The following is a 27,639-nucleotide window of genomic DNA, read 5'->3' as shown; positions in this document are numbered from 1 at the left end:
TTATTCGTATGATTCTCTGTAATTAATATCTGGCATCAATTGTCAAGAAACTAGTGCTTGTTGATTTTATTTTTATTTTTTTTAACGATAAAACAAATATAAATCAAGAGATCAAAATTAACCCAAGATCCATCAAAATATTAATATAAATTGCAGCACTTCAACTCCGATACAATTGCAAATGACGTTAACTGAATTACAAAAATTCAAGCTCCTGATTGTACTTGCGAGCCAAAGCCATCAGAGAAGGCTCAATAATGCCTCCATGGAGCCTCAGCACCAGTTGAAGAATCGACTCTTTCTGGATGTTGTAGTTAGCTAGGGTTCGACCATCTTCGAGCTGCTTGTCGGTGAAAAGATCAGGCGCTGTTGGTTCGGCGGAATGCCCTCCTTGTCCTGGATATTTTTGGAGTGGAATGGCTTCAGAAATTTGAGAGACAAAGTTGGAATTTTTGAGGAATTTTTTTGGATGTGGGTGGATTCATAACATTGTGGGGTATGTATAAAACAACTTTTTTTTTTTTTTTTTTTTTTAAGTTTTTTAATTTTGTAATTGAGGGTAAAAAGGTAAGTTTGAGGCACAAAATTTTCAAAGTTGGGTGTGAAAGGAGAATTATTGGGTGTAAATAAAATGAGAAAGGAGAAAAAGGAAAAGGAAGAAAAAAGAAAAGGCGATATGAGGAAGAACAAGTGTAATATTTGGGCCGGTAGTCGGGTTAAACAAGGTTTCACTCAGAAACTGAAGTGAATTAGGGCTAAATGACTTAAGAATCCGTTTTCAATCGTACACCACCTCACCTGCTTTGATACGTATCACCCTCATCCTCCTCGACACCTTTAAATCCCAGAGCGTACAGGAACTTGTTGCTTGCGATCGCCATTGAAATCCAAAGGACTCATCAGGTAATCATAATTGCGATTTGGGGTCTCAGAAAGATTTGATTTTTCCCCAAACCGATGGAAACAATCAAAGAAATTTATTTCGGATATAATTTTCGTAATTTGTTAATTTAATTTGTCAATTTTTAGTTTTGTTGAAGAGGGTTTGATTTGAATTGAATGGTTAATGTAGTAGTGGTAGGGAGGAATGTCGAGGCTCCATGTGGGAGGGAAGGTGGTGGACAAAGTTGATTTGTTGAGGACTAAGAGCTTGCTGTGGCGATTCGATGTCTGGCCTTTCGCTATCCTTTACGCTCTCTGGCTTACTACAATTGTGCCCAGCATTGACCTTGTGGATTCCGGGATTGTTTTCGGTGCCCTCGTAGCGCTTCACATTCTCGTTAGGCTTTTTACTGTTTGGTCCGTCGATTTCAAATGCTTTGTACATTATAGCAAGGTATGTATATACTTTTCATGTACGCATCTCAATCTGTGTATGTATACTACTCATATATGTGTGTGCGCTTTACCGTACAACTATGTAGTTGCTCCATTGCATAGTGTAGGTTGTTGGTTTGGCAAGAAACAACCACTCTGTCGTGTGTATACGAAAATTGCCACTCTCCTTAGAGTGGGGGTCTCATGCTGCCGCTTCTAACGTGTGTTTAAAATATGTCGTTTATATATGTATTTATATACAAGTATATAGCGACGCTCTATTCTGAGTGAGGATTTGGCATGTCAGTGAGGACGGTATACATAATCATCAACAATTTTGATGGCAATAGGAGAGAGTCTGGAAAGAAAGCATTTTTCTGGGCCTCAATAATAGAGACTAGCAAAATAGCATTACTCTTTAATATATATGTATATCCTAACTGGTATGGGAAGACATGAATTGGAACCTAACTTGATGGAATTCTTTTGATGATTTGTTGTAATTGGTGATTCTTTTGGTCTTCAGGTAAATGATATTCACCAGGCAGGTGCATGCAAAATAACGCCAGCAAAATTTTCTGGTTCTAAAGAAATAGTATCACTTCATTTCCGTAAGCTTGTAAGTCAATTATACAGTTTGAATACTTCAACTACGCATTCTTTTAATTTCATCACAGATATTCAATAGATAATATTGTTCTACAGTTCCTGGTTACTAAGAACTATCTCTATTATTAATTACTTTTCCCCACTATGGGAGCTAGCCCTTGGTTTGTCTGGTGATGTAATGCATGAAATTTTCAGGGAGGCTCCTCATCCTCAGTGGATGTTGAAGAGATTTACTTTGACTTCAGAAAGCAACGTTATATCTTTTCAAAAGAGAACGATAACTTTTGCAAGCTTCCTTACCCTACCAAGGAATCATTCGGTTACTATTTAAAAAGTACTGGCCATGGCTCTGAAGCTAAAGTTGTTGCTGCTACTGAAAAATGGGGACGGAATGCGTTAGTTACCTTTCTTATTTCCCCTTTTCCTTCTTGAAAACGTATTTGTTGAATCATCATCTTTGTTTTGATTTTTCTTGCTTATACTTTGGAATGCAGTAATGTTAGTCTTGACCATCCCTTATCCAATTTTTATAACATTAGCAAAAATGCTGATTCAGTGCTGGGAAACATTGTTGTCTGTTTCACTCTAACCTGTCAATGTGCATGCTTGCAAACATAAGGAAACCTCATTTGGTTCCCTGTAAATTGAACTAAGTTAATATATTCAAGAACTCAAATTCCATGGCTGCTTCAAATACTTTAAATGTTTTGACAAAAATTATGAGATGAGCGGATGATAAAGCATGGTCCGTTGAGATGATTCTTCCTGCCCATGATAAGTTAGATGGAATGGTCTCAGCAATTTTCAGAAAAAAACTTAAATGTTCAGTATTTGAATTCTAAGTCTAGATCTAGAATGATAAAATTTGACATAAGGGTAAGGGTCTTTGAAGCTTTACAGTTGAGGAGGAGGTGGTGCTGCGGGATAGGCTCCTTCCTGGATATATTCTTTGGCCCACTTTTAGATAGAATAGCTGCTATGGTTTAGGAATGATTCTGTCATTTTTTCCCATTTTTTTCCCATTTTTTCCGTAGTGGAGCATGCTGTACATTGAGCATGATCCAGTTAATTTATCATTTTTAAATGGTCCTTGTTGCACACTTTTCTTGGTTTTGCAGATTTGAATATCCACAACCTACATTCCAGAAATTAATGAAAGAAAATTGCATGGAGCCCTTCTTTGTCTTCCAGGTTCTCTCTCTCTCTCTCTCTCCAATGTGAGAGTTCCTTTTCGTGCATGCTCCCTTTCCTTAACTACATTCTTTTGTGCTCCCTGCATGTAGGTTTTCTGTGTGGGTCTCTGGTGTTTGGATGAATATTGGTATTATAGTTTGTTCACTCTTTTTATGCTGTTTATGTTCGAGTCAACAATGGCTAAAAGTCAGTTAAAGACTCTTACTGAGCTAAGACGTGTCAGAGTGAATAACCAGACCCTCATGGTGCATCGTTGTGGAAAGTACGTTGTCGATGCGGCAATTATTTATTTGTCATAATATTTAAGCTGTTTATGCTTCATGCATTGACTGCTGTAAATTTTAGGTGGATAAAGCTTGCTGGAACTGATCTTTTGCCCGGAGATGTTGTTTCTATCGGGCGAGCTACTGGTCCAAATGGAGAAGATAGGGCTGTGCCAGCAGATATGCTTCTATTAGCTGGAAATGCTATTGTCAACGAAGCTATTCTCACAGGCGAGTCTACTCCCCAGTGGAAGGTGGTCACCTCTTGTCAACTTATAAAGTGTTAAATGTCTGTCTTTGCAGCACTTTGGTTTCTTAATTTATGCATGTGCACACACGCATAGATTCATGCATCTCAATGTGTATAAATTCTTCCTGGCAGTGATTGCTTGGCTAAATTGCTTTGGTATAGTTTTCTCGTTTTATTTAATATTACTCTTAGTCTTATCTTTGTCTACACTTTCTCCTTTTTCCTTTTTCCTTGAGGCTTGATGCAGTTACAAAAGCTTAATGTTCTTGTATAAATTTGAAGATGTAGGGTTGATTCAAAGTTTGTGAGGATAATTAGGGTGTGGGTTGATGAATCATTCTTGGCATGAGTTGGACAAGGAAATTAGAGCTAAGAGCCTAAGACTGCAAATAGAAGTGAAGGTAGGTGAATTGAGAGGCAGAGGAAGAAAGAAGAAGAGGGACAATATTAGGAAGCCACGACTCATAGTAAACTGGTCCTGAACTGAATGAAACTTCATTCACTGTCTGAAAATAATGAGTTTTAAGTTCACTGTGATCTTAAACCCTATATTTGAGGAAATTTGGTATAGGAAAGTTTGGAGATTCTGTGGGCTGGAACGGGATACAGTTTTGGAAGAAAAAGGTAGTAATCAGGAATTTTTGTCTGTAAAATCTGGTTGTAGGATTAATGGGTAGCAGCAAAGTTTCTGATTTTTATGATTGCTTTGGTGGTCATTGTGAGGTTGTGACGAATCGTCCCACATAGGAAAGTTAAGAAACATTGCAAGGGTTTATAAGGAGTTGGGGTACTTCCCCATTGCCAATTGGTTTTGGGGTGGAACCTCAACTCTTTTTGCAGCATTTATTGATCTATGTCCTTTTTTACCCAATCCTTCTCGGATAATATGGAAAGCTGCAGTACCTTGTAAGGTACAAGGTCTTGCTTGGATAATTGCTCATATGTAGGGATGAGTACTATCCAACCCAAGGAAACCTAATACATGTCTGATATCCTCTCGTGTATTTTATCCACAAAAGGTAGCATAAAATATTGATAATTTATATCCATTTCCCTGTTGCACTTAGAAAATGGGGCTATTCTTCAAAGCAAGCGTGCATAGGCACTTATGGCTTATTGTGGAGACTGTTATTTGATGAAACGTTGTAGCTTTGCTGGAGTAAATTAAGTATAGGATTATTTTCAGGTATCAATCATGGCCCGAGGAACTGAGGAGAAATTATCAGCTAAGCGAGATAAAGGTCATGTCTTATTTGGTGGGACTAAGATGTTGCAGCATACTCCGGATAAGGTAGTTTATGTTAAAAATATGTTTAAGCCAACAAACTTTATCATTAATGTTTTCTTATCGAATATCATTAATGTTTCATAATCTCATGGGTTCTGTATTTATGCTTTCCTTATTTCAATGGAGTCAGGGCTTTCCTTTAAAAACCCCCGATGGTGGCTGTGTGGCTGTTGTTCTGAGAACTGGGTTTGAAACAAGTCAGGGGAAACTTATGCGTACAATTTTGTTTTCTACAGAGAGGGTATTTTTGCAATGACTACTCAACTCTATATACATTACTGTTTACTTCGCTTTTACTTTATATAGTGTATTTACATACGATTTACTGTAGGTGACAGCTAACAGCTGGGAAAGTGGGCTGTTCATTTTGTTCTTGGTCATATTTGCAGTGATAGCTGCTGGTTATGTACTAATGAAGGTAAAAGTGGTCCCTTGATAGGTAGATGTGAGGCTTGATGCTTGTGTAGTGTTATTTTCTGACAACCAGTACGTCTATGATGTAGGGGCTTGAGGATCCCACTAGGAGCAAGTACAAGCTTTTCCTTAGTTGTTCACTCATTATTACTTCTGTGATTCCTCCTGAGCTGCCAATGGAATTATCTATAGCTGTTAATACATCTCTGATTGCTCTCGCACGCTGTGGAATATTTTGTACCGAACCTTTCCGAATTCCTTTTGCTGGAAAGGTATGTTGCGACTACATAATTATGTCTTCATTTTTTTTAATTTCTCTTCACTTGTTTAAAGGATGCTCTTTTGACGATGCCGCTGTAATCTTTTTCTCGGTTTGTAACTGATGTATCTAGTTATAAAGATGAAAAGCACAACAAAAAATACCATCCACGAAGCTATCTAGCTATCTGATCTACAACTAATAAAGATGATCTTATATTACAATGAAACTTTATAAAGTAATAGCTTATAACACAGAACTCTCCAGTCATTGAAAGTATTGCAAAATGAACTATCCATCAGCTCTGAAGAGAATACTGAAGCCCAAAGTGAGCAACCTCCTCATCCCATTCATTTCCAACTACACCACCCTGAAAATTGTGAGACAGCACCGTGTTGTACTTTTATGCGCAAACGGAAGTGACTTCTAACAAAGTACCAATATCAACGTTGTAGGTGAAAGCTAAAACAAACAATCTCAAACTAACACAAGAGATTTACGTGGTTCGGCATAAAGCCTACGTTCATGAGCGAAGCACGGCAAAGAATTTCACTAAACAAACGGAGATTACAAAAGAGTGTTTAACTCTCACAACCCAAATCCCACAAATTACAAACCCTAAACCAAATGAGTAGAGAACTCAACAAACGGAGAAGATTCTCCCAAATTGCTCTCTAACTCACAAACTCACAAATTGACTCTCACCAAATTACCACACGAATGAGCCAAAAATTTGCCACACACTCATGACTCCAAACGGTGACCTCCACCCAAAACCAAAATAGAGAAAAGCTCTCTAAACCATGATGAGGCACACCAAATACACTAACCCTAAGGTCCTATTTATAGTACATAAGACTTAGGTTACAATAAGAATCCTAATAGGAAATAAATCCAAATCCTAATCAAATAGGTAATTAACAAAATCTCTCCACCAAGGAAACTAACTAAGAAGTCAAAACCAAACCCAAATAGGACACCAAAACCAAACAGGTAACACAAACCTAATTTATTGCATCATCCTAATTTTGAGCCAAAAACCCAACACACCGGGCCCCACTTTATCCCTCCAATGAATTTGTAACTCTCATTCAATAAACGCATGATATGAGATACTCTTGCTTTCTACCCTGGTGATATGAGATACTTTTGCTTTGGAGTCATTGGCTTGCAGAGGTACCCCAAGGAATAAGGAACACTGAGTGACCCGAGAGGCTTCGTTGGGAAGGCATTCTCGGAGATGAAGAAAGGTCCTGTATGTCTGCCTTGCTATGAAGGGTGAAGGTGGACATTTATATGGATTAATAACCGGTACTGTTCTTTCACTCTTGTCGGCAACCGTTGGATGATTGAATAGTAAACTTCACGTGTTTTCTCCTTCACCGAAAATCTTCGACAAATTGCCCGTGATTTGCGCAAAGTTGAGTGTGCATATGACAGGTGTTGACGCGGCTGAAAAAGACTGGCGCCTCTTCGATATCTGGGATCGGCGCTTCGACAAATTGCCCGTGATTTCTGCAAAGCTGAGTTTGTGTGTGACGGGTGCTGACGTGTCTGGAAAAGCAAGATGCCTCTCCGATTTCTGAGCTTGCCTCTTCGATTTTTGAGCCCCGTCGAGTGCAGAGGTTGCATATGACAAGTGCGGACAAGTCTGGAAAGGAAGATTGGCCTGTGGTTTTCGAGCAAGCCCAGCTTTTGAGAAAGCTAGCACCTCTTCGATTTTTGAATTGGCCTCTTCGAATTCTGAGCTCGCCTCTTCGATCTCTGAAATCCCGTCGAGTGCTGATTTTTATAGAGGCACGCAGTTCGTTTCAAAGCACACTTGAATTTTCGCTTGTAGAAACTCCCTTCTTGCACTTATAAGATTTTGATTCGTCCAACCTCTTCTTTCTTCAACATCTTTGAAAATGTATGGACCCTCCGACTGTCGTTTTGATTTGAACCTTGGTGAAGAGGCAGTCCCGCCTTCTCCAGATAACATATGGCGCTCATCTTTCATATCCCCTACTGGTCCTCTTACCGTTGGGGATTCGGTGATGAAGAATGATATGACCGCTACGGTGGTGGCCCGGAACCTTGTCACTCCCAAAGATAACAGACTACTTTCCAAGTGGTCTGATGAGTTGGCTGTTAAGGATTCTCTGGCTCTTAGTGTGCAGTGTGCAAGTTCTGTGTCTAATATGGCCCAACGCCTATTTTCTCGAACCCGTCAAGTTGAATCATTGGCGGCTGAGGTGATGAGTCTCAAACAGGAGATTAGAGGGCTTAAGCATGAGAATAAACAGTTGCACAAGCTCGCACATAACCATGCTACAACCATGAAGAGGAAGATTAGCCAGATGCAAGAATCTGATGGTCAGATTTTACTTGATCATTAGAGGTTTGTGGGTTTGTTCCAACAGCATTTGCCTTTGTCTTCTAGGGCTGTACCGCGTAATGAAGCTCCGGATGATCAACCTCCGGCTCCTCTTCTTCCTGGAGTTCTGCCGAGTGATAAGGCGCCACCTGATCATCCTTGAAGATCCCCTCCTGTAAATTTGATTTGACTTATTTTATTTTTTTTATTTATTTATTTTATAGGTATGTATAATGCAAATTTATGTAAAATTTCCAGAAAAAATAAATAAAATGGACTTTTATTTCTCTTAATGCTTTTTTTTTTTTTTGCACATGGTGCCAGATGCACCATTCATTTTTTTATATTTTCCTTTCTTTTCCCTTTTGTTTTTTGCACATGGTGCCAGAGCACCAAACATCAAACATTTTTTTTCTTTAATCATGGTGCCAGACGCACCAGAGATAAAACATTTTTTATTTTAAATTTTAAATTTTTTTTTTTTAAATTTTTTTTAAATTTTATATATATATATATTTAGTGCCAAAAGTATAAAGATTTTTTTTTTTTTTTTTTTTTCAATGGTGAATACCTACAATCCATTATATATATATATATATATTTTTTTTTTTTTTTCATGATGCCCATGCCGACACCACCATTCTCCTCTTTTTTTATTTATTATATATATACTTTTTCTTTTCTTTTGACTGGCACTACCACTATCACTCAATTTTTTTTTCTTTCTTTTTTGGCTGGCACATGGTGCCAGATGCACCATCCATTTATATATGTATATATATTATTATATATATATATTTTTCCTTTGCACATGGTGCCTGATGCACCATCCGTTTATATATACTTTTTTTTTTATTTTTTTTTTAGTGGTGCCTGCCACTTTCATCCATTATCTTTTTTTTTATTATATATATTTTTATATAAATTCTGGTGATGGGATGAAGAACTTGCAGGGATGGACGAGGGGGCAGCATGGAGGAGGAGGATGCGGAGCTAGAAGAAGAGAGCGAGGAGACAGCGGAAGAAGCTCCACCACTACCACCATTAAGCACAGGCACTGAACACAGTCACCGAGCACAGCCACCAGACTTTGCTTTGTCAATTCTCGAGCTCTTCGACTTCGGCTGGCCTCTTCACCTTCACAACAATGGTAGCCATCACCGCAGTATGCATCCATCTCCTAATTTTCAAGTACTTCCGTTGCGGCAGAGACAACAAGGATGAACTCGAGGGGAATTTCTCAGGACACCCTACTCTACCTGCACAGGAAAGTCATGGCAAACAGAGACGGTGGTCAGATTGAAGCAGAGAGCAGAGATGCCGAGATTGCGGCGTCGGGTGAGGAGTTTGTTTGGTATGCTCCTGACTTTCCATGGGGAGGTTCGAGTCATCGCCTAGTTGACATCGGCCTTCTGGGATCTGCTGCATGCGCTGAGAAGGAAGTTCCTGGAGTAACATGTGACGAAAGACGCGGGAATCGTGAAGCTTGGACGAAGAGCATGACGATGGCCGCTGTAGAAGACGAGCATGGACGGAGAGATCCTGGTTTCACCGGATCCGCAGCAATCTCGGCATCTCTACTCTCTGCTTCAATCTGACCACCGTCTCTGTTCGCCATGACTTTCCTGTGCAGGTAGAGTAGGATGTCCTGAAAAATTCCCCTCGAGTTCATCCTTGTTGTCTCTGCCGCAACGGAAGTACTTGAAAATTAGGAGATGGATGCATACTGCGGTGATGGCTACCATTGTTGTGAAGGTGAAGAGGCCAGCCGAAGTCGAAGAGCTCGAGAATTGACAAAGCAAAGTCTGGTGGCTGTGCTCGGTGACTGTGTTCAGTGCTTGTGCTTAATGGTGGTAGTGGTGGAGCTTCTTCCGCTGTCTCCTCGCTCTCTTCTTCTAGCTCCGCATCCTCCTCCTCCATGCTGCCCCCTCGTCCATCCCTGCAAGTTCTTCATCCCATCACCAGAATTTATATAAAAATATATATAATAAAAAAAAAGATAATGGATGAAAGTGGCAGGCACCACTAAAAAAAAAAAAAAAGTATATATAAACGGATGGTGCATCAGGCACCATGTGCAAAGGAAATATATATATATAATAATAATATATATACATATATAAATGGATGGTACATCTGGCACCATGTGCCAGCCAAAAAAAAAAAAGAAAAAAAATTGAGTGATAGTGGTAGTGCCAGTCAAAAGAAAAGAAAAAGTATATATATAACAAATAAAAAAAGAGGAGAATGGTGGTGTCGGCATGGGTATCATGAAATATATATATATATATATATATATAATGGATTGTAGGTCTTAACCATTGAAAAAAAAAAAAATCTTTATGCTTTTGGCACTAAATATATATATATATATATATATATAATTAAAAATAAAAAATGTTTTATCTCTGGTGCGTCGGGCACCATGATTAAAGAAAAAAAATGTTTGATGTTTGGTGCTCTGTCACCATGTGCAAAAAAAAAAAAAGGGAAAAGAAAGGAAAATATAAAAAAATGGATGGTGCATCTGGCACCATGTGCAAAAAAAAAAAAAACATTAAGAGAAATAAAAGTCCATTTTATTTATTTTTTTTGGAAATTTTACATAAATTTGCATTATACATACCTATAAAAAAATAAATAAATAAATAAAAAAAAATAAAAACGTCAAATCAAATTTACAGGAGGGGATCTTCAAGGATGATCAGGTGGCGCCTTATCACTCGGCAGAACTCCAGGAAGAAGAGGAACCGGAGGTTGATCATCTGGAGCTTCATTACGCAGTACAGCCCCAGAAGACGAAGGCAAATGTTGTTGGAACAAACCCACAAACCTCTGATGATCAAGTAAAATCTGACCATCAGATCATCTGGCTAATCTTCCTCTTCATGGTTGTAGCATAGTTATGTGCGAGCTTATGCAACTGTTTATTCTCATGCTTAAGCCCTCTAATCTCCTGTTTGAGACTCATCACCTCAGCTGCCAATGATTCAACTTGACGGGTTCGAGCAAATAGGCGTTGGGCCATATTAGACACAGAACTTGCACACTGCATACTGAGAGCCAGAGAATCCTTAACAACCAACTCATCAGACCGTTTGGAAAGTAGTCTGTTATCTTTGGGAGTGACAAGGTTCTGGGCCACCACCGCAGCGGTCATATCATTCTTCATCATCGAATCCCCAACGGTAAGAGGACCAGTAGGGGATATGAAGGATGGGCGCCATATGTTATCTGGAGAAGGCGGGACTGCCTCTTCACCAAGGTTCAAATCAAAACGACGGTCGGAGGGTCCAGACATTTTCAAAGGTGTTGAAGAAAGAAGAGGTTGGACGAATCAAGATCTTAGAAGTGCACGAAGGGAGTTTTCTACAAGCAAAAAAATTCAAGTATGCTTTGAAACAAACTGCTTGCCTCTATAAAAATCAACACTCGACGGGATTTCAGAAATTGAAGAAGCGAGCTCAGAATTCGAAGAGGCCAATTCAAAAATCGAGGAGGCAAGCTCAGAAATCGGAGAAGCATCTTGCTTTTCCAGACGCGTTAGCACCCGTCACGCGAAAACTCAACTTTGCGGAAATCACGAGCAATTTGTTAAAGCGCCAATCCCAGATATCGAAGAGGCGCCAGTCTTTTTCAGCCTCGTCAGCACCCGTCACGCGCAAACTCAGCTTTGCGGAAATCACGAGCAATTTGTCGAAGCGTCGATCCCAGATATCGAAGGGGCGCCAGTCTTTTTCAGCCTCGTCAACACCTGTCACATGCACACTCAGCTTGACGAAAATTACGGACAATTTGTCGAAGATTTCTGATAAAGAAGAAAGCACGTGAAGCCATACTGATCAATCACGCATTGGTTGCCGATACGAGTAAAAGAATAGAACCTCTACAGGTACTAAAGAATTTCCTATAACTGTCCACCTTCACCCTCCATAGCAAGGCAGACGTACATAACCTTTCTTCATCTCCGAGAACCTTTCTTCATCTCCGAGAATGCCTTCCCAACGAAGCCTCTCGAGTCACTCAGTGTTTCTTATTCCTTGGGGTACCTCTGCAAACAAATGACACCAAAGCAAAAGTATCTCATATCACCAGGGTAGAAAGCAAGAGTATCTCATATCATGTGTTCTCCCTGTCCTTTCCTTTGTCCTTGTTATTACCTACAAAGACAAGGATAAAGAAAACAATATGCCGGAACCTCCACTCAAACTCGGGTAAGGAACCGACTACTTGGAACCCTTCCCTGATTGCCTACTTAGCACTGCTCTCGAGTACTCGTCTCCCACTGCTGCTGTACTTCCAAAGAAGCTGCCACATCTGCCTGAAGAACAGATAAGGCAAGTGAAAATGATACCTTGCAGCATGTGGAGACAACGTGCAGAAGAAACAAGCAGAGAAGAATGCAGCCTGCACAGTCAGCTCAACAGAAGGAGTCCGAGCTGAGGAACTCAAGAAGCTACCACATCTGCCTGAAGAAACAAGCAGAGAAGAATGCAGCCTGCACAGTCAGCTCAGCAAAAGGAGTTTGAGCTGAAGAACTCGAGAAGATGCTATATTCTGCCAGAAGAATAGATAAGACAAGGGAAAATGATACATTGAAGCATGTGGAGATGCGTTTTGAAGTCCACGGCCCCTTGAAGAAACTTCCAACAGTTCATCCAAGATCAAGCCTCGACGGCCCTTGGATCAACGAAACATCCACAAATCAATACCTTACGGAGATCGAATCAGAGGATCAAATTAGAGAGAGATTGTAACCCAAAATCATCAAATACAAATATTTGTTTGTGCACATTGTTCTTGTCTCTTTCGTTTCAGGAAATTTTCGTGTTCACAAAGGCATTGCATGAAACCGGAATTTCCGAGCTCACATTGTACTCTCCCTGAACAGTTTGCCCCAAGGTCAAAACAATGGGACAATGAAGCAGCAGTTCTTACACATCTAACACCATAAAACTGGATAGAGTTTCTTTATTCATGATGAATTCATTTCTCTAGTGTGCTAGACGACAAATACAAGTTTTGACTGCTTAGCCTGCATCATTCTGACATCTTCCTCCTTTTCAAGCAGAAAATGTGTTCTAGAGATTTACATAATGTGATAGTATCTTTAAAATTAGTAGAGTCATCAACCATACTTTACCCTTCGGTTACACATCAACCATGCTTATTCGATACTTGACCTCACTTTTACTACCTTATTTTAACGGTTTGTTTGTACTGACCAGGCTGTTGCCCAATATGACATACCGTACAGTCTCATTGTGCTGTACAAAGTATATTTTGATACATTTGTTTACTGTTTTCCGTGCAGGTTGATATCTGCTGTTTTGACAAAACTGGAACACTTACATCAGATGACATGGTAGTCCATCTTAATTTAGTATATGCTGCTCATTAAATTGCCTTGGATTTATACAAAATTTATTGCTTTTCTCTTGCTCTTCTCCAGGAGTTTTGCGGAGTTGTTGGGTCGACTAGCAGTACAGATTTAGAAGCTGACACGAGTAACTTGCCTGTGCGCACAGCAGAGATTTTGGCTTCTTGCCATGCCTTGGTGTTTGTGGATAATAAGCTGGTATGCTATTGTTATCATCTAAACAAGCAGTCTGTTTTAGGTTGTATTCTGTTTTATGTAGCATGTCGGATGCAGTATGATTGTTGATGATGCGAGCTCTTTAGTATTCGATTGCTTATATTGTTAAAGGCATGCTAATCACAAAGGTAAAATTACAAAAAAAAAAAAAACTCTACCTATCTATAACCGCTAGATATCTTCTCCCTTGCAATCATAATGAAATGTTTGCTCCTGGGATTGCAAAAAATAAAGAAGCTTCAGAAATCGAGCTTTTTTGCAGTTTGTTAATGAATGGTCAGAAAAGTATCTGTCTTATGTTTTTTCTCTTGTTCAGGATTCTTGGTCTGTTATGGATATCCTGCATCCATTTCCCTAATTCTGTTTATTTATTTTAATTGAAGTCTGTTTCTTATAATAAAATAGATTTTTTATTTTTTTATATTTTATTTTAGCTATAATGCTTTTCCTAGATTTTCTTCTCTGCTGAATCAGTTAGTTTTTTATGTGAACAAAAAGGAAGGATAAAAGGGATCTAGGCTCTTCCTTTTTTGTTTTGGGTTTGTGTTTCTGGAGTTATCCAAAAAATCTAGTGAACATATTTCTTTTTGGAATTTTGTCTATTTTTGTTTTGCTAACTGCATCATCCAGTCTCCCTTTTGAGTCGGTTTTCCAATCCCGTGTATGAATTTAATTTCTTGAAAATGCCTTCTTTATTTAACTGGATTTTGTAACTTTCAAGTCAGTCAAGATCAATTTATCATGCTTGTTAGAAAATTAATGGCTGCATTTACTGAAAGATGAAACAAGAGATATTTCAGTGAAGAGAAATTTTATCCATAATATTGAATTGGTTCAGGATGGTGTTATGTTTTCTATCAGGATCTAGTGACAGGTGGTATTGTTTTCTCAATTTTGTTTGGAAAATTTTGAGTGATACTGCACAACTCCCTGTAGGTTGGTGATCCTCTTGAAAAGGCTGCACTTAAAGGAATAGATTGGACCTTCAAATCTGATGAGAAGGCCATGCCAAAAAAGTAAGCTGAAGCTGCAATCTTTTGTTTTTTTGTCTATATCTATATGTCAGCAGTTATATTTGGACTCCTGGATTAATCCAGAATATCCTGTGATTCATTTAATGTATATTTCTCTTATTTTTCCCTTAGGCTGGTTGTTAAATGGTCATCCTGACTCCGTTGATTGAATAGTTGAATTCAATGGGAATGATAATGTTTTAAATAGACTGAAAGTGAGCTAATCCTTTAGAAATTTGTTTAACCAAAGAAAACCTTCAGCAGGACATTGATTAAAGTACAATCCAGGATCCATCTTGATATGAATTTGCCATTTGTATGGTATTTTTAGTAGAATGTCCAACCCAATCGTTAATCCTTAAGCCAGTTAGTTTCTTAGGGAAACTTTGTTATCGTCGTTTGCCCAAATTTTTTTAGTCAATTTTTTTTTTTACACAAAAGAACATCAAACTATGTTTATCCTTAAGCCAGGTACAGTATGACAGGTTGTGGAGAAATTAGATTTACCAGGTTGGTCTAGTGAAAACTCAGTCTGTGATGTGCTAATATATACAACAACAACAACAAAGCCTTATCCCACTAAGTGGGGTCGGCTGTATGAATCCTAGAACACCACTACGCTCGGTTTTGCGCCTAGTCATCCATTAGCTCAGCTGTATGAATCCTGGAATGCCACTGCGCTCGGCTGTAAGATATAAATTTGATACTTCAAAAAATGAAAAATGGGCCGGCATATTAGTTTCTTATTAATAGATGATCAATAATTTGTTAATCTAAAGTTCGATTATGTCACTGTTCATTCTTCTTTTCTGAGGCAGTCATTCCTGTGCTGTCAATATGTATGAGTGATAATTCTTTTTACATCGTACTTATTGTACTCTTCACTAAACTCAGGGGAAGTGGTCAGGCTGTGCTGATTGTTCAGAGACATCACTTTGCTTCCTACTTGAAAAGAATGGCAGTTGTAGTGCGCATTGAAGATAATTTTTTTGCTTTTGTGAAGGTTTGTCAGTCATTCATCAGTACTGCAGTGCAATTTATGATACCTGACTACCATAAGCATCAATCTTGTAACTTCCACAATCAATTGTATGAAGAAATTGTATCATTTTTATTCTTGTCATATCTTGTTATGTCTACTCTTAAAGTCAGATGTGATTTGGATTTCTGCACTTGTAGAGCTCAATACTTGTTATTTGACACAGAAGAGGAGACAAATATGTTGGTGTTAAAGTGTAGGGAATAGGGGGAAAGTAGTAACTGATATTTATTGTCTTCTAGCTTTAAGTTTGTGACTGAAACTATTTTGGGAAGCAATTTCAATCTGGGTAATCCCAAATGTTTTGATTATCAAGTGAAATAATACAGGCTTTGAGTGTGGGAAGAAGGCTAAGGTTCTTTTGGGGTTGAGGTTGTTGTCTGCAATATAAGTTGTTTTGATGCAGAGTAACATGGAAACTTTTGAAGATTATGGAGGGGTGTGGGTGGAAGATCTGCTAGGTAAATCTGGGAGCCTCAGTTTAAAATGAGTTTGGTGACTGTTCTTGTTGAATGTGAACTTGGAAAGTAATTTCTTAGGCTCCTTTGGTGATTTTAGCCTGTCCTTGGTGTTGCTATATGTCTGTTTGATATATATTTTACAGTCTTGTTTCTTTGAGCCTCCTTCTGGTTCACCATTTTGTACTATTTCCATTTTTTTCCAATTTCAGCGGCTATTTCCTATGTAATACTAATAGGACACAATCAAATTACTCCCTTTGCTGTATCTTTGCAGTAGGAAAGATGTTCACTCCAGTATTAATAGCTGTAAACAATGATTTTGTCTTCTTTTCAGGGTGCCCCTGAAACTATTCAGGGTAGACTCACTGAGGTGCCATCATTTTATGTTGAAACTTACAAGAAATTTACTCGACAAGGGTCTCGCGTTCTGTCCCTTGCCTATAAATCTCTTCCTGACATGACAGTAAGGTTTCTGGATTTGTTATTTCTCAATTACTTTGGATAGCATTTTCTTAATGCATAATGTTTATGTAGCGAGCTTACTCATTTTTGTTTAGTGTTGAAGGTATCATAGTTTTGAGATCTCTTAGGGAGGTCATGTGTGAGGGAGTATCTTTGCATTGAGGACACAAGTTAGTGTCGATGATACTCCCTTTTTGTTTTTGTTATTATAGGTCCTGGTGGTTTATGTTAAAAGAAAATAACTTATGTATGCTCGTCATACCATGTGGTATGATTAAGCGTTGAAAGGTAGCCACACAACATGGTATTAAACTGGGTTGGATAAGGAAGAGTGTTTTGAGCCATTAAGTACAGTACTTAAACTGTAAAAAATTGTTGCCCATCTTATGGTCCTTTTTCACATGTCTTACTTTTGAGTTTATGTCTTGACTCTTGAAGCTATTAATCATAACTAGAGAGTTTTTAGGACACTCTTTTTCTTCCTTAGCCAAAATCCAACTTTTGGATTTGATGCTTTGATCTTCTACAAAATGCATGTTAAATTTCAAGCAAACCTTATTTGGCATATGATCAAGTCAAGAACGGACTAGAATCCGGGGATGAAAGCGCCAACCATGTTTTCCTCCATTGTCCGTATAGCATTCAACTTTGGTGGAAATTGCTCAAGGAAGCTGGAGCAAGATGGGTCACCCCAAAGGGCTGTTTTGAGCTCCTAAGCACCAAGTTCGAAGGCCTAGGGAAAGGGAGGAAAGCCAAAACTTTGTGGGGATCTCTGTTGATGGCCTCTTCTGGAACATTTGGTTGGAGCGTAATAAAAGAGTCTTTGAGGATTACAAGGGAGTGGGGTTGAGGAGCTTTGGGATAGAGTAAAACACTGGGCAGCCCTTTGGGCTTCGGTTTCAGTGGAGTTTAGAGATTACAATTTCTCTTCTATTTTTAGGGATTTGTTAGCAGCCGTTAATTGATTTGGTCTAGCTTTTCCTCTGTTCAATTAGTTTTCTTTAGGGGTCCTTGCTAGTTTTCTTCTAGCTCCAGGTGGATATCTTTTCCATGTGGTTTTCTTTTTCTCTTTTGTAATTCTTTCGTTTTATAAAATTCTTTTGTTTCTTTTCAAAAAAAAAGAAAAGAACAGACTAGAATCAGTATTTTCCTTTAACATTTTCCTTACTTTAGAAATTTAACCTTAATGATGAAATGGTTTAAAATATAGAATTAGTTTTCTAATTTGACATGCATAATGATCTCAAGTAAAAACATGAATTAACCAAACCTTGTCTATACTTTTCTACATTATTGTTACGTACATATGTATAATATCTGAGTAACTGAAATTAAATTCAATGACACTTCTTATACTTGAAGGGTTTTGGTCCGAGAAGCACATAGTGTGTTCCTTCTCTCTCTCTCTGAAGAAGTTTTATAGGCTTTGTTTTCTATATTGTATTTGAGGTGTTTTATTATCTTTTTATTGCTTGAAGGTTAGTGAAGCCAGAAGCTTGGATAGGGATGTGGTGGAGAGTGGCCTTACCTTTGCTGGTTTTGCGGTAAATTAATCGTTTCTATTAGTGTCTCGTGTAGGTTTTGGTTTCTTCCTGCTTCACGTCACTAAATTCTCGCCGTTTGAATTTCAGGTTTTTAACTGTCCTATTAGAGCAGATTCAGCCACTATTTTATCTGAGCTAAAAGGATCCTCACATGACTTGGTATGTGGTTTTCCTGACTAAAATAGTATGTGGTCTATCTGTATAAAGGAATAATAACTTGTAACTTGGCCTTAACTACCATCACTTAAGAAGTATATGCTAGACAAAAAGAAACTATGTTTGTAAGCCATTCATTGAGGTGTAGAAATCATTTTCTTAATTTAATAGTTATATTTGGCCATAAACAATTAGAAGCGAGTCTATAGGAATATCATGGATCATGTTGCATTTCATGGAACTATTCCAATGAAGAAATATTGCAGACTGTAAGAGCCTTTGTATGGTGATAGCTGCAGAATTCAGCACTATGAACTTCTAGGTTCTGTGTAGCTATTCTTGAATACTCTCATTTGCTTTAATTCAAACCACGTTTTACTGTACAAGGATCATTGTGACCCTTTTACAGAAAGCCATTCTGCATATCTTCTTAAGGATTTTTGACCAACTGCTTGCTTTTGGGGTGTTGATTCTTTTGTGATGTCTGTATAAGCACTTTGGACTTCTAGATTGGAGTTTGGTGTAGCCATTCTTAAATATTTTCGTTTGATAAATTGAAATCATGTTTACGATTGAACACTCACGCATATCTTATTTTATTAGATAAACTCAAACCATGTTTTTGCTGTATAAGGGCCATTATTACCCTTTTATAGAGAACCATTCTTGCATATCTTCGTCAGGATATTTGACGAGCTGCATGCTTTTGGATTGTCCCGATTGTTTACAGAATTAGTGTAGTTTGTTTGTTTTGTCTTTGCCCGCGGATCTGTGGTTTGGTGTTCCTTTCCCCTGTATTTTATTGTCTTCCTTTGTATGGTACAATCAGTCTCATTCAATTTTGTAGTGAACAGAGCCGCTGTGTGGGCAGATTTAAAATTTAAGTGTATATATTTATTTGGAGTTTTTCTTTTGTTAGGTGATGATTACTGGTGATCAGGCCCTAACAGCTTGCCATGTTGCTAGCCAAGTTCATATTATATCAAAACCAGCATTAATTCTTGGTCCAAAGAGGGGCAGGGAAGGATATGAGTGGATATCCCCTGATGAGACTGAGATGATTCCTTACAAGTAAAGCTTTTCTTGTTAATGGATTCATGTAGTTTGGAACTCTCTATGTTTTGCTTGGCTTTAAAACCTACTAAACTTGTTCAAGATTTGGAGGTTGCTCTCCATTTCGGTTTTTATTTTTGTTTTTGCAAAAAAAATTCCTGTCTGCACTCTTTTTTGTTTTTGCTGATTCACCTGCGTATTTCTTTTTCCTTCTTTTCTCTGACTGGAATTATTGAAATTTATTTTAGTGAAAACGAGGTGGAAGCTTTGTCCAAGACTCATGATCTCTGTATTGGTGGTGACTGCTTTGAAATGTTGCAACAAACCTCTGCTGTTATACAAGTCATTCCATACGTCAAGGTGCTTGTTAATAACCAATTGTGAAGCTTATCTTTGAGTAGTGGCTTTATCTTGACGTTGCTGACCAGAGTATCTTATTAGGTTTATGCCAGAGTTGCTCCTGAGCAGAAGGAGCTGATTTTGACTACTTTCAAAACAGTGGGGAGAATAACATTGATGTGTGGAGATGGAACCAATGACGTTGGAGCATTGAAGCAGGTAATATATTTTATGGATGGTCAACTATTAATTGTGTTGTTTTTTCTTGGCAAGACAACTGACTTATTTGAAATAATAAATCCTTAAGCGTAAGTATTAAAAGTCAGTTATGGACATAACGGCAATTAGTAAAGGATAGTAGACTTGGATTAGTTTATTTCAGTCCTATGTTTTGTACTCAAAAGTAATAGGGATTGGATAGAAACCAAACTCATCAGTTTCGTTCTTGTTCATAATTATTCCCACCAATCCTGAACCCAAGACCAGAGACCTGGGTCCAGGAACTCGGGTGTTACTAAAACTATCCTATTCTTATGCTCAAACGTTGCATGTAAATTATCCTATCCTTACAAGAAAAATTAAAGTTATCCTATCCAATCTAGTCTATTCCCTTGACAACAATCCACTTAAAGCCTGGGCACCAGACAAGGCTTCAGGATGTTTTCCTCTGTATTCACTCCAGAACTATGGGGTTTCCATCAAACTTTGAAGTTAGTTATCATGGCTTCAAGCTACAAAAGACTAATTAAAGTTCTGGGGGTAGCAATATGTTTCACTCTTCATAGCGTACTCGCTTACACATGTTGACACTTGCACACAGCGTACTCGCTTACACTCTACAAAATGCAGATTAAAGATGAGTTGTCTCACTTTTTCCCTTAATAGCTTTTCAGATATTTGTTAGTACTCTTTTTTGTTATTTTAATATATGGATTTAATATAAGAAAGTCAAGTTATGGCTGGAATAGTGTATTTCTTTTTCATAATTAAGCTGTGAAATAATAAAGTATGTGTTTTGTGTCTCTCCTGTCAGGCCCATGTGGGAGTTGCTCTATTGAATGCGGTGCCTCCAACTCAGAGTGGAAAGTCGCCCAGTGAAACATCTAAAGAGCCAAAGAAGTCCAAGTCTGCATTAGATGTTGCAGGTAAATCTACTAGTGTAAATGGAGAAGTCTCTTCAAAGGGAAAAGCCACTGCAAAATTGGATCCCACTAGCAACCCAGCTGGTAACCGGAATCTGTCGGCTGCCGAGTTGAAACGACAGAAGCTAGTTTCATTGCAAAAGAGACTAATGGATGAGATGAATGAGGAGGGAGATGGTCGCTCAGCTCCAATTGTAAAGCTTGGAGACGCTTCCATGGCATCACCATTCACGGCGAAGCATGCATCCATTGCTCCAACCACTGACATAATTCGTCAAGGTCGCAGTACTCTGGTGACTACCCTCCAGATGTTTAAAATACTAGGCCTTAATTGCCTTGCGACAGCTTATGTGTTGAGTGTTATGTATTTGGATGGTGTCAAGCTTGGTGATGTGCAGGCTACAATCAGCGGTGTGTTTACAGCAGCCTTTTTTCTGTTCATCTCACATGCGCGTCCTCTTCCAACTCTTTCAGCTGAACGGCCTCATCCGAATGTCTTTTGCTCCTATGTCTTGCTTTCTCTGTTAGGACAGTTTGCAATCCACATATTTTTCTTGATATCTTCTGTGAACGAAGCTGAGAGATACATGCCGGACGAATGCATTGAACCAGACTCTGCTTTTCATCCCAACCTTGTAAATACAGTCTCGTACATGGTAAGCATGATGCTTCAGGTGGCCACCTTTGCTGTGAACTACATGGGTCATCCGTTCAATCAGAGCGTCACAGAGAACAAGCCATTCTTGTATGCCATCGTGGCTGCTGCCGGTTTCTTCACAGTTATCACTTCTGACCTATTTAGGGACTTGAATGACTGGCTTAGGCTGGTGCCCTTGCCAGTGGGATTGAGAAACAAGTTACTGTTATGGGCGCTTCTCATGTTTGTGAGCTGCTACTCATGGGAGAAATTTTTACGGTGGGCTTTCCCGGGCAAGATTCCAGCATGGAAGAAGCGACAACGCATTGCTGCTTCCAGTCTTGAAAAGAAGAAACAACTGTGAGCGAGTACAAGTTTGATGCTGGGAAAAACGACGTTGACATTTTTGGCGAATGGGCTGTGCAGAGTTATATACAGCAGAATGGAATTCAATCATGCCACAGCTCACATGACAGCATGAGCCTGGAGGTTCCATCCCCCTCTTTGATAGGAAATTTTGATCAAGATCAAATTCTAGGAGGATTATTTTTGGGACCTGTGATCTTTAAACGACCCGTATTCCTAATTAGTTGCTTTTACACATTGTTTAACCCTTCATCTCCTCTGTATTTGAAATTACATGTCAAAAACTATAAATCATTTAGCCCGAATTCGATATGGGATTTCAAAAGCTAGTTTTAATTTATGATTGCATTTGATGTCAACTTCAAATAATACTAGGTTTTCATGCTAAAAATGTGAGGTTTGTAGGGACTATTTTTGACCTCAATGGAACAAAATCATGCATTTAGGCTTGCATTTTAAAGTTGTTGGAATGTTGTGGGAGCTAAATTGTTGCTCAGTTTGGTTGATTGTGTTCTGGGCAGGGCACCCTTTTATCTCAAAGTCAGTATCTTGTTACTTCTACTTTTAATTATGAGGTATTTTTATTTGGTGCTTTCAAGGTGATTTGCTACCCACTTGTTGGGCGTGGGCGTATTAGATAATATCCTTTCCATCGGCATAGTTACCACCTTAGGATTGGAACGCCACAGTAGCAATGAATCTATGTCATGTAAGTCATTCTATCAATTTAAAGGACTCGGAAGAAACAGTGTGGGAATTCTTGGGTCCCAAGCAACAGCAATGATTGTTGATGGCTTTAGGTCCCAAGCAACAACAATGATTCTAGTTTGATTCAAGACAATGGTTGCCGAGGAGGTTAGCTACATGCGTATCTGTGTTGAGAGTTATCCCACATTGGTGAGGAACAAGGTTTGCTATATATGCTTATATGATCTTAGGTTACTCCTCATATTGCCAATTGGTTTTATGGTGGAACCTCAATTTCATCATAAATACATTGAGGATACATCGATTAAGTGAAAATGCGTGCATTTATATCTACCAGATAAATGCTACTAAACGAACCTCACCTATACAATTAAAAGGGAAAAAAAATTAAACAATATGTTCAAATTAATACACATGCAACCCCTAATGATCTTTAACAACTGAAACTGCACAAGTCTGTTTATAATTAAGTGATGATTAGTAGGTGTGCGTGTAACCTCCCATGTTTATGTTATGATGAGGGTTATGTTGTAGTTTTGTCAATCCCATCTGCCCTTGCATCCCATCCCTTGCATACTGATGCCACATCAACTGCTCGTCCATCAACAGCTTCTGCTTCCTCTCCAGGTCTGACATTTGCACGTATGATGGCGGCGGCACTACTAACGATGCAGCAAACGGGTCCGCGTGTACACTTGACTTGCTTGGATGATCTAACGACGATGATGATGGTGGTGGTGCAGGCAATGCTAGCATTGCAGGCCGTCCTGCAGACCCTAATGCAACACTGCTCGCACTCCCACTCACTCCATACCCTGGCCCTGCCATTGCGGCTGATACCTCCGCTTGCTGGTACAATCCGTCCAGCAACAACAAGTCAAAACCTCCCCCGAGGGACGCCTTTTGATTTGACAAGTGGCTTGCCGACTGGACTAACGCGGCTTCCCAATCAGCTTCGTTAGCAAACGCTTCCCATGCCGGCGGACCCGCTGGTGCTTGTTCAGTGGCGCCGTTGAACAAAGCCAACGCCAATTTGTCAGCGTGTTCGTTGCTCGACACAGCGTCTTCTCCCAAGTTCAACAGATCGCCTTCTTCTTGTTGCGGTTTCTTAATTTGCTCTTCCTTTACTGGTTCTTTCTCTTTGTTATTGTTTTCCTCAACGAAACCCTCGGGCGGTGGCAGCGCCTTCATTGCATTCATGTCTTCTTCTTCGTCTTCCCCATGATTTGATTCTTCATCGTTGTTGGCCTCATCAATCTTCTGTTGGTCTAGTAGCTCCTTTACCGATCTCTTGCCTTGAGCCAAAGCCGACTTGTCCCGTATGTACTCGTCCATCACCTCCAGCTTCTTGGGGGTAATCCTCTCAACCTCCGGGTACTCTGAGGAGCACGCAATCCCGATTTGTTTGCACCATCCATAGAGCATGTCCAGTTCATCGAATTGCTTTCCGATGCGGCAGAAGATCTCGTACACCTTGGCACAGTCCGGGATCTCGAGCTCCATGAAGCGGTCTATTAAGATGCCCATTATTTCTGTTATGTCGTAGTATACCTGGAAACTCTCTTTTACTATCGGATACAAGGCCACTATTACAACCCTATTGTTCTTTGCTACGCCTGTGATTAAAATCCATGCACATAACAAAAACAAAAATGTTAGAAATGCTTAATTAATATATTAATTTATCTTCAAGAAATGTGTAGTTCTCTGTGAAAAAAGAAGAAAAAGACAACAAAAGTACAAAAGACTAAGTGTCACTCTAGAGTAGAGAGTGATTGATTGGTATCGAATGACAATCTACAGTGTATTCGAAAAGTATCAATAAAAATCGATCATATATCAATAATACAGAATATAACGTTGTTTATAAAATAAGATACAAAAATAAGCTTTCCTCTTCTAAAATAACCGTGCATGTATTTAACAAGTCGTTCATATAATGGGCGATGATTTTCTTGTAGAAATTATACAATAGAATGAAAGAATTGAATATATCATGTGTACGTGGCCATGCATGCAGGGATGAAATATTTGCACGCACGTCTGTTAGAGTTGGGTGAGGAAAAATAAAATTGATCGAACCTGTTGGGCGACATGCTAAGAAGCGCTCAAGGAGCTGCTGCAAATGCTGCATCCTAGAAAACAACTTGTCGGCTTTCATTTCATGCACCGGCGTCGCTTTCGGACATGACTGCTGGTTGGTAAAATTATTGGCCGCCTCCTGAGGATCTTCGAATTCATCTTCATCAAACCCGAATGCACTGCGTTTCCCACGCCGGCTTTGCATTCGGAACTCAAGCCGTTCGTCCAGATACAATGCATACGTGCGCACAAACGCAGAATAGTCCCAGGAATTGGAGCGTGAGGTGTCGCGAAAATCAGACATGTTGAGAAAGCGAGTGCCGCGCCTTGTGGAGAAAAATATTTCTTGTTCGTAAGCAGGGTCGCCCTCGGACAGCAGCCGTTGGACTAACATGAGGGTCTTGAGGGCGACGATCCAGTTTTTGGTCTTGTTTAGGCGCCGGGAGATGGTGTTGATGCAAGCGCTGATGAATTCGCGTGAGTAGCATGTTAAGCTGAGAATTTCTCGTACGTATTTCTCCTCGGTCGGGTATTCTTCGTGTCTTGTTGCTTTCACAATGGCTACGTCTAGGTCCGCTAAAGAGGCGCTGCTACCAACTTTGGCGAGGCCTATGCTGGTTTGGTCCTTCACGGCCCCCAAAGCTCTTCTAAATTTGCTTGAAGCCATGAATATTCTATATATTTTTCTATGTATACACACCTAGCAGCAGGTGTCACAAATCAAAATGACCTTATTTGCAGTATTAAAAAGATTAAGGAAAAGCAAGATTATTTGATAAAAATTAAGAAAAGAAGAGAAGATTGCCCTCTCTTCTCCTCTTTTGTTGTTTGTTGTTTGTTTTTTGTTTTTTGTTTTCTTTGTTTTCTCCTTTCTCGGTCCCTATTTCCTCCCTTATTGCATAAAACCCAAGTTTTTACGCCTTTCAATGTAACCATGCATTCTTGTGCGATATTGTAGCATCAAAATGTGGAAATTCAATGGCAGTGAAAGAGCCACGTGTCACATGATGATTGCCAGTTTATCGTTACTACTACTGCTTGCGTTTATAAACATAGTTTTTATTTACCTGTCTTTTGTTGGGGGTCAAAGGACATTCTTAGCCTGTCATGGCAATTTTACCATTTAAACGGTCTTGGGACCAAGAAAATGATTGGTGCGTCAAAGGTGGTGTTGAAAAAGCAGCTGGATCTTCTAAATTTTCTTCCCTATTTTTCTCTCAATTTCCACAAATATTCTCGATTTAGATTCAAAAAATCCCTGGGAAAAAAAATAATCTCAGTAACGGAAACGATAGGGCCGAGAGATCCAACGATGAACAGCTACCTAAAAGAAAAATTGCATGAAAGTTTGAGGACAAGGATTGAGATCTACTTCAGATCTGTGTCTGGAGTTGCGAACTGAAAGATCTAGACCATTCAATTTCCTATTAGCGTATCTCACTGGTCCACTTTACAAAAACTCAAAAATTTAAATGGCCCAGATCTTTTTTTTTTTTTTTAACAGTCTGAATCTCTCGATTCGCAGGCTTCGAACACTAAAATTCAGAGGAGATCTCATTCCGACCTATAGTACCATACCCTACCCAATTAAACAGATTCAACGGTTGATTTTTGCTGGTTGAGTTTTGTCAACTAGGGACTGAAATTGTGAAACTCGAAGGTTTTAGTGGATAAGAGTTTCTTGGCTTTTATAAGAAGTATTGATAAACATAAATATTGAGTAGATCTATTTATTCAATCATACACCAACAGTATGATGGGGATCGGCCGGGGGGGGGGGGTCTTTGGCAAAATTTTCCTTTTTCAAATTGATCTACTATGTCCGGAATTTTTCAACTTAAAACGTGGATGAACACAAACTACGACGAGAGACGAAACTGTTGAGAAATTAATTAATACCTTTAGACCAATTTCAATCTTACGAGGATTACATGGTTATTTATTTAACAAGTTAAAGCCCTACTAAATGGGAAAAATTCGCGGAATCTAGCTCAAGGCTCCCTTGATGCCTTCTTGTAACTTGTGAAGGAGCTTGATAAACTTGGTATAAGCTCTCTCAACTGTGTTCGAATAAAGTGAAAATCCTAGAATGAGTACTAATTTAACCTAGAGGTGTAGATAGGTTTCAATTTAAAACTAATTCAAATTATGATTTAAATTAACTAGTTATGCAAACTAAATCCTACACAAATATTCAGCATAAATATAAAGAGTGCGCATATGAAGTAGGATTTAACGAGAAAAAACTCATCACTAGGAAAATCCTCAGGCTACCAAGTCAGGAAGCACTAAGAAAGAAAGAATACATAAAGACTTACAAAAACTCATCAACTAGACACCCATACTAGTTGGCAGCTTCGTCTTCGTGCCTTGCTACTTGATTTTTCTTCAGCCTTCGAGTTGAAGTGGCACGACACTAACACGGTCATCAATCACATTTCTCTCGAACTTTGCAAGATACTAACTCGATCATGCATAATGTATATATGATGAAGTGTTTGTTGAAAAACAATCAATTACGAAAATCACTATGAAAAATAATATTTTCTCTTAAAAACACATGTTGTCAAACACACAAGATAGCAGCAATATAAAAATTATTTTTCTTGCTCAAAACACAAAGCTGCTACCTTTCGATTCTTTTGTCAAAAAACCAATGCACCCTTTCTCCAAAGACCTGACTTCTCATTTATAGACAAAAATCACTGCACACAAATAAGAACGGCAAAACCTTTTCAACATCCAGAAAAACAATAAGTTTATTTTGAAGCATGCAATCAGATAAATCCCACCAACAAAAGATGTGTTTTAATAATAAATGTAGAAAGGATAACTCATCTTAAAGAGATAAAACACATGATGGGTAAGAGTCCTATCCCAAATACAATAACATGGGATATCTGATGAATGTATAGTTGGATGCGTGCGTGCAAACGTACCTGAATAAGTATCTCGTTTATGTAACATCCTTGCAATTGAAAGTGTGAGAGACATCCTTAAACTTAAACAATTACAATTGAAAATATATAACAAATCTAAGCTATTACAGACTCAGGCATTTTGTCAAGAATTGCCAATTTTGCACTAACAT

At 38.8% G+C, this 27,639-nt stretch overlaps 2 protein-coding genes across 4 annotated transcripts; one reads left to right on the top strand and one right to left on the bottom strand.

The window, feature by feature from the left end:
* The first annotated feature begins 635 nt into the window (after positions 1-635).
* Positions 636-22,117, top strand: LOC126632090 (probable manganese-transporting ATPase PDR2). 3 transcript variants are annotated; one of them, XM_050302318.1, is made up of 22 exons: positions 636-903; positions 1,076-1,336; positions 1,844-1,936; positions 2,122-2,321; positions 3,045-3,117; positions 3,210-3,382; positions 3,466-3,637; positions 4,820-4,924; positions 5,052-5,162; positions 5,253-5,339; positions 5,425-5,607; positions 13,265-13,315; positions 13,403-13,528; positions 14,483-14,562; positions 15,454-15,562; positions 16,394-16,522; positions 18,000-18,065; positions 18,153-18,224; positions 19,141-19,292; positions 19,523-19,634; positions 19,716-19,832; positions 20,647-22,117. In XM_050302318.1, exons 2-22 carry the CDS (start codon positions 1,088-1,090, stop codon positions 21,754-21,756), a joined length of 3,570 nt encoding a protein of 1,189 aa, XP_050158275.1. In that variant the 5' UTR covers positions 636-903; positions 1,076-1,087; the 3' UTR covers positions 21,757-22,117. The 3 variants fall into 3 exon arrangements, with proteins under 3 accessions (XP_050158275.1, XP_050158273.1, XP_050158274.1); XM_050302316.1 differs by having other exon boundaries at positions 1,073-1,336; XM_050302317.1 differs by having other exon boundaries at positions 1,073-1,336; positions 16,394-16,527; positions 18,005-18,065.
* Positions 22,118-22,770: 653 nt separating this feature from the next.
* On the bottom strand, positions 22,771-25,430 carry LOC126632092 (putative clathrin assembly protein At1g03050). The gene is made up of 2 exons (XM_050302319.1): positions 24,549-25,430; positions 22,771-24,082 (listed from the first exon to the last, which is right to left on the bottom strand). Exons 1-2 carry the CDS (start codon positions 25,213-25,215, stop codon positions 22,944-22,946), a joined length of 1,806 nt encoding a protein of 601 aa, XP_050158276.1. The 5' UTR covers positions 25,216-25,430; the 3' UTR covers positions 22,771-22,943.
* Positions 25,431-27,639: the final 2,209 nt, after the last annotated feature.

This window comes from Malus sylvestris, chromosome 8 (assembly GCF_916048215.2).
Source record: "Malus sylvestris chromosome 8, drMalSylv7.2, whole genome shotgun sequence".
Classification (NCBI taxonomy): domain Eukaryota; kingdom Viridiplantae; phylum Streptophyta; class Magnoliopsida; order Rosales; family Rosaceae; genus Malus; species Malus sylvestris.
The sequence above is the reverse complement of the archived record's forward strand: the minus strand, read 5'-3'. Positions and strand labels throughout refer to the sequence as shown.

Coding starts and splice junctions, on each gene's coding strand:
- LOC126632092 (XM_050302319.1), bottom strand. CDS start 25,215: ATGGCTTCAAGCAAATTTAGAAGAGCTTTGGGGGCCGTGAAGGACCAA. Junction 24,083..24,548: donor CTTAGCATGTCGCCCAACAG/GTTCGATCAATT, acceptor TTTTAATCACAG/GCGTAGCAAAGAACAATAGG.
- LOC126632090 (XM_050302318.1), top strand. CDS start 1,088: ATGTCGAGGCTCCATGTGGGAGGGAAGGTGGTGGACAAAGTTGATTTG. Junction 1,337..1,843: donor GCTTTGTACATTATAGCAAG/GTATGTATATAC, acceptor TTTGGTCTTCAG/GTAAATGATATTCACCAGGC. Junction 19,635..19,715: donor AAGTCATTCCATACGTCAAG/GTGCTTGTTAAT, acceptor GTATCTTATTAG/GTTTATGCCAGAGTTGCTCC.